The sequence below is a fragment of the Molothrus aeneus genome, chromosome 11, assembly GCF_037042795.1.
Source record: "Molothrus aeneus isolate 106 chromosome 11, BPBGC_Maene_1.0, whole genome shotgun sequence".
Lineage (NCBI taxonomy): Eukaryota > Metazoa > Chordata > Aves > Passeriformes > Icteridae > Molothrus > Molothrus aeneus.
Window position 1 is genome coordinate 14,834,916 of NC_089656.1, and position 6,000 is coordinate 14,840,915.

The 6,000-nt window shown below is 64.5% G+C and overlaps 1 protein-coding gene across 2 annotated transcripts; it reads left to right on the plus strand.

The window, feature by feature from the left end:
- The first annotated feature begins 610 nt into the window (after positions 1-610).
- On the plus strand, positions 611-6,000 carry LOC136561323 (partitioning defective 6 homolog alpha-like). 2 transcript variants are annotated; one of them, XM_066557583.1, is made up of 3 exons: positions 611-719; positions 1,969-2,191; positions 4,922-6,000. In XM_066557583.1, exons 1-3 carry the CDS (start codon positions 657-659, stop codon positions 5,707-5,709), a joined length of 1,074 nt encoding a protein of 357 aa, XP_066413680.1. In that variant the 5' UTR covers positions 611-656; the 3' UTR covers positions 5,710-6,000. The 2 variants fall into 2 exon arrangements, with proteins under 2 accessions (XP_066413680.1, XP_066413681.1); XM_066557584.1 differs by having other exon boundaries at positions 4,925-6,000.

Genomic DNA, 6,000 nt, shown 5'->3' on the forward strand with positions numbered 1-6,000 from the left:
ACTTCCCTGCCAGACAAGGGAGAAAAGCCAGAACGAGCCAGGAGGTGGGGAATGAGGGGCACAGCCGGAAAACGTCCCCTGCTACCAGGGTTGCCTGTGCCAAAGGCCACCAAACCGGTGGCATGGGAGGCCCCCTGCCAGCACGGGGGAATGCAGGGATGTTCCCGGGCGGGGCCGAGGCTTCCACCGGTGACACTCGCGGGGATTCCGTGCGGATGCTGGCCGCCTGCCGGAGCTCGGTGTCCCCAGAGAGGGGCCGCTGTTGGGTTTAATGTGTCGCAAATGATGTTCCTGACAGCGATAGGATGCCCGAGGTTACCGGCGCGGTGCCCGGTGCCGTCTCGGCGCGGCGGCGGCCGGACGGGGAGCGGAGCCGTGCTCGGTAGACGGGCTCAGAGGGGATTGGGATGGAGCCGGGCTTGGGGACGGGGTTGGGGACGGGGCTGAGGATGGGGGTCCTGCCGCCCTCCCGTCCCCACCCCCGTTTCCACGGCGACGTTGTCAGCAGCCGTCTGGCCCCGCCCCTCGCCCCGCCTGGGCCAATGGCGCGGCGGCGCCCGGCCTGCCCGCCGGTGACGTCATGGCCGGTGAAAATCCCCCGTGGCCGCGGGAGCGGCGGTGGCGGCGCGGCCCCGCGGCCCGGCCCGGCCCGCACCATGGCCAAGCACCACCGCACGCCGGCGCGCTCCGCCGAGCCCGTCATCGAGGTCAAGAGCAAGGTGAGCGCCCGCCGGGGACGGGGACAGGGATGCCGATGCCGATGCCCGCGCCGGTTCCGCCGGGTCACGACCGAGCGCGTCGCCCCCGCGTCGGGCGGCACACGTGGGGTGGCACCGCGCACCGGGGAGCGGCGCGGGAGCCAGGCCGGGCGGGCTCTCCGCTCCCCGCGCTGCGGCGGCGCTGCCCGGAGCCTCCCCGAGCGCAGCCCGGCCCGGCGGCCGCGGCGTCCCGCCACCGTGGGCTCTGCCGGGCCGCGGGCTCGCTCGGTGCGGCCGTGGGAACGCCGCGGCGGAGCGCTCGCCAGATGCGCAGGGCGCCGGTGCGCCCGTTCCGGCAGCCCCGGTGTGCGGGGTGGCCCCCGGCGGTGCGGGTGTGCGGGGTGCGCGGTCACCCCGGGGACACACCTCGCCCAGATGTGCACTCGCCCAGATGTGCGTGCTCGCCAAGGCAGGCTCATCCCCGGCTGTGCCATCACCCAGATGTGCGCCCCCAGCAAGGGACGAGCCCCTGTCGCGCATCCAGATGTGCACACCTGCATGACTGTGCGCTCGCCCAGTTGTGGTCTCCCGCAGACGTGTCTGCGCACCCAGATATGCGCTCACCTGGCACACCCCTGCCCAGATGTGTGCTGTCACCCAGATATGCACCATCGCCCACCTGTGCCCATCCACCCATCCCTGTGCTCACCCAGACGCGTGCAGTCCCTTTCTGCACCCTTATCCAGCTGTGCATCCTTATCCAGCTGTGCCACTGCCGGCTCGGGACCCCCGGCAGGGTGCAGGGTGCTCTCCTTCCCAGGACGTGGTGGCCACCGCCTGCCCCGACAGCTGGGGTGTGACCCCCGCGGGCAGCGCGATCCTCGCAGCGCTCCTCAGCCTGTTCTTAATTGGCTTCCCGTTCGTCGTGACGGAAGGAGGCATTAATTAGCGCTGTTGCTCACCAGGTGCTACGGCAGCGCCCGTGTCGCAGGGAATGGCCTCCCGGCAGCGCGGAGTCTGCCACGGCTGGTGGTACGGCCGGAGCGTCCTTCCTCCGCCGCGGGGCCATCTTTGTGCCCCTTCGCTTCGGTGTTTGGGCAGAAAAACGGCTTCCCTCCTCTTACTTTGTTTTTGGGACGGGCTCCTCCTGACTGGCTCTGCCTGCCCCGGGGCAGCTCTGTGTGGTGCCCTGCCTGCATGGGTCCTGCCGGCCGGGGTCTGCCCTGCCCAGAGTCACCCTCTTCCTCCTCTTCCTCGTCCTCCCCTGCAGTTCGACGCTGAATTTCGCCGCTTTGCCATGAAGCGCTCCGGCGCCGGCAGCTTCCAGGACTTCTACCAGCTGCTGCAGACAGTGCACCAGATCCCACGGGTGGATGTGCTCCTGGGCTACACGGACATCCACGGCGACCTCCTGCCCATCAACAACGACGACAACTACCACAAAGCCCTGTCCTCTGCCAACCCCCTCCTCAGGGTCATCATCCAGAAGAAGGGTAAGCGGGGCACTGGATGTGTCCTCCTGTCAAGAGAGATGAACCACATCCCCCAGTACTGCTGGTTCCACCTTTGGACTGTGCCAGCAGGGCCTGGCTGGTCACACACCCTCCAGCCACTGCTTTGGTGGAGGATGTGGAGATGGAGGCACTGGGAGGCTGCCAGAACCCTGCCAGGGCTGTGGCAACCACACAGGCTCTCCCTGGCAGCCCAGGGCTCCTGCCTCAGCCCAGCCCCATGCGACCTGGTGAGCAAAGGCAGATCCTTGCAATTCACCCCTTTGAAGTTGTGTTTTCCAGCCTAGCCAGCGTGGGCTCCCAGATAACACCCGTGTTGCTCCTGTGAGTGCTGTGCCAGCAGCCCCATCCAGCTTCCTGCCCCGAGGAGGCAGCAGCCATCATTTTGGCAGAGCTGTCAGGGTGCCAGGTGCTGCTGGATTTCTGGTTTTGGGAAGAGGCTTGATGCCTCCCTGCCCTTACCTTAGTGGCATATTCCCAGGGAACCACTTCCTTGCACAGGTACACCTGATAGCATCCTGGTGAAGATGATGTGTGTCCTGGTGAAGATGAAAGCCTCCAAGTGACAAACACTCTGAGTATTTCTCCTGTTTGCAGGGAAAACAAGCCCAAACCCTCCACTCAGTTTAGTAGCACCGAGGTTTTCTCTTTCACAGCACCATCAGTCAGCAGTTCCCAGACCCAGAGCCACAGGGTCAGCACAGCAGGCAGAGTGAGTCCATGTTTCCAGCTCATGTTAGCAGTATGAATTCTCTGGGCAAGAGGTGATGCTGGTGGCCAGCCCTGGCTGCCGTGTCAGTTTTCCTGGGCTTTTGCATCAGGGTGATGTGGACATGTGTTTCCCCTGTGGCCACATGGTGTGGGGGCTGGCAGCAGTGATCCAGGCTGCTGGAGCTCATGGTGTGCTCAGGGGCTGTCACTGCCAGCACTGAGCCATCCCCGGCTCCTGGCCCAATGCTTGGACCCAGGCTGTGACATGGAGAGCCAGTGCAGGGGTGGGTGTGCCAAGGCTGCAGTGGGACCATCACTCCTGCTCCCAAGAGCCATCCTATGAGCTGCTGGAGAAGCCTGTGAGGGCCCCTGGCCCACTGTGCCAAGACAGCACAGTGTGCAGAGGGAGCAGGCAGAGCCTGGCTCCATGGGCAGCATGATAAGGAAGGCAAGCAGGCAGCACCAGGGAGCCCCAGCACCCAGCTGTGCCCGCAGGAGAGGGGCTGCAGGGCTGCCAGCACCTCAGGGAGGTGAGCAGAGAGGCCAGGAGCAAGTCCTGGGTGAATCACAGCTAATTTAAGATGGATCCAGGTCATCCCGAGGCTGGGCTGTCGTTGAACCGGTCTGGGTCGCTGAGGAATGTGGCTGCAGAGCCTCTCACCCCGCCGGGTGCAGGGAGCTGTGCACACACACAGGTGTGCTCCTGGCAGTGGGCTCTGCAGCAGCTAGTCCTGCCACAGTGGGTCAAAAAGCAAAGGCTGCAGCTGAGCTGGACTCCCCTCTGTGCCATCACCCCATTGGGTGAAGCCGTCCCTGCAGGGCAGCCTGGCTGGGACAATGGTGCTGCCCCTCCTTGGCTGGGCCAAGGCTCGTGGGAAGGACAGGGGGAAGTGTGGGACATTGCCAGGGCCACCATGGGACTCATCCATGGTGTGCTGGACCTGCCTGGCCCCGCCACTCTGCGCCCCTTGGAGAGGAGCTGTGTGCTGAAATAGCTGTGGGAAAGCCTCCGCCACCCTTCCCCGAGCTAAAAATATGCCAAGGCTGTGTGTGCAGGGAGATATTTATAAACCAGGAGCCCTGGCAGGCTGGCTTGACTAGGGAGAAATCCCATGTCCCCTGGGCTTGGGGACATCCCTGGCAGCCCTGCAGCTGGAGCAGGGTCCAGGTGCTGGTGGGGGACACTGTGTGGAATGTGCTGACCGTGAAGCATCCAGATGTGGGCTCCCCCATAGAAAGAGATGGGGAAAAACCAGAGAGGAACCAGGGGCTACTCCCCAGCACCTGGTGGATGAGGCCAAGAGGGATGGGTTGGAGCTGGGCCCCACAGAGCAGCCCCAGGCCACAGTCCAGAAGGACAGAGTCTAACCCTGTATGAAGGTGCCTGATGGTGCCGTAAGAGACATGGGCACAAATCACAGTCTGGGATATTCAGGTGCTCTCAGGATGCTGCAGCCCTGAGATGAATTTCCAGGAGGAGGGGAGTCTCTGTCCTTGGGAATGGCAGAGTTCTGCAGGACACAGTGGTGGCTATCACCAACCCACGCCAGTGATAGCCCTGCTCTGGTGGGGCAGAGGACTCTGGTGCTGTCTCCTGGGCTTGGACTCACCCTATGGGAGTTGGTTGCCACCACAGCACACTTATGTGGGGGGATCCTCTCTCCCCAAACCCAAACGGGGGCATGGCTGCAGCTCCCAGGCCATCAGGGCTGGCAGCTCTAGTGTTAAACTGCAGAGTTTGGCTTAAAGTGTGATTAAGGCTGAATCACTGCCTCGATCCCACTAATCCTGGCCTGTGTGCCTGTGTACGCTGGGTAATCCCAGGAGATGGGCCCCAGCGGAGACAGGCTGCAGGGAGAGCCAGGCTGATGATGTGGGGAGGAAAAGCCGGTGAGAGCTATGAGCAGGGCCCTCTGCTGAGCACTGCCCCAGCACCTGGGGCTCACGCTCACATCGCTGGCAGCTCCAGCACCTGACCCGTGTCCTCCCTCGCTCCTACAGCAGAGTCTGACGCCAGCGTCTTCGCCTCCAACTCCCTGCAGCGGAAGAAGAAGGGGCTGCTGCGGCCAGCGCACTACCGGGCCAAGCCTCACCTCCTGATCGGGATGCCCCAGGACTTCCGCCAGATCTCCTCCATCATCGACGTGGACATCCTGCCCGAGACGCACCGGCGCGTGCGGCTCCACAAGCATGGCTCCGACAAACCGCTGGGCTTCTACATCCGCGACGGCGTCAGCGTGCGCGTGGCCCCGCAGGGCGTCGAGAAGGTGCCCGGCATCTTCATCTCCCGCCTGGTGAAGGGCGGCTTGGCCGAGAGCACGGGGCTGCTGGCGGTCAGCGACGAGATCCTGGAGGTGAACGGCATCGACGTGGCCGGCAAGTCGCTGGACCAAGTGACGGACATGATGGTGGCCAACAGCCACAACCTGATCATCACCGTCAAGCCGGCCAACCAGCGCAACAACGTCATCCGCAGCAGCAAGGCCTCGGGCAGCTCCGGCGTGTCCACGGACAGCACCCCCAGCCAGCAGACCCCCAGCCCGGCCTCGCAGTACCTGAGCAACTACAGCACGGCCGAGAGCGACGAGGAGGGGGACCTGGTCATCGAGAGCGACAGCGCCTCGCACTACATCCCCGGGGGCTGCCCCAACGGGGGCCCTGCTGAGGGAGCCCTGCGGCGGAGCCTGTCCCCGCACAGCTCGCGGGGCTCCCTGCAGTCCCTGGGCAGCCACGACGGCAGCCCTGGCAGGGGCAGCTCACGGGAGGACGGCACCCTCCTCACCCTATAGCCGCAGGGGCCCGTGCCACTCGCTGGCTGGATGGGTTTCTGCTGATCCGGGCTGGATGTGGACACCAGGGTGATGATGTGGCCAGCGGGCAGGGGTGGAGAGGGGCTGCCCTCTGCCTTCTCCCACCCCCTGTGACCCCGGGAGCCCACTGTGGGACCCACTCAAGCTGGGCACTGCCCCTCTGAGCGCCCTTGCCTCCTCTTCCAAGCAAGCGGGGGTTTTTAATTGTTTTATTGAAATATGCATCATTAATATATTGCAATGGACAGTAAAACTTTTTCTAGAAAGGAC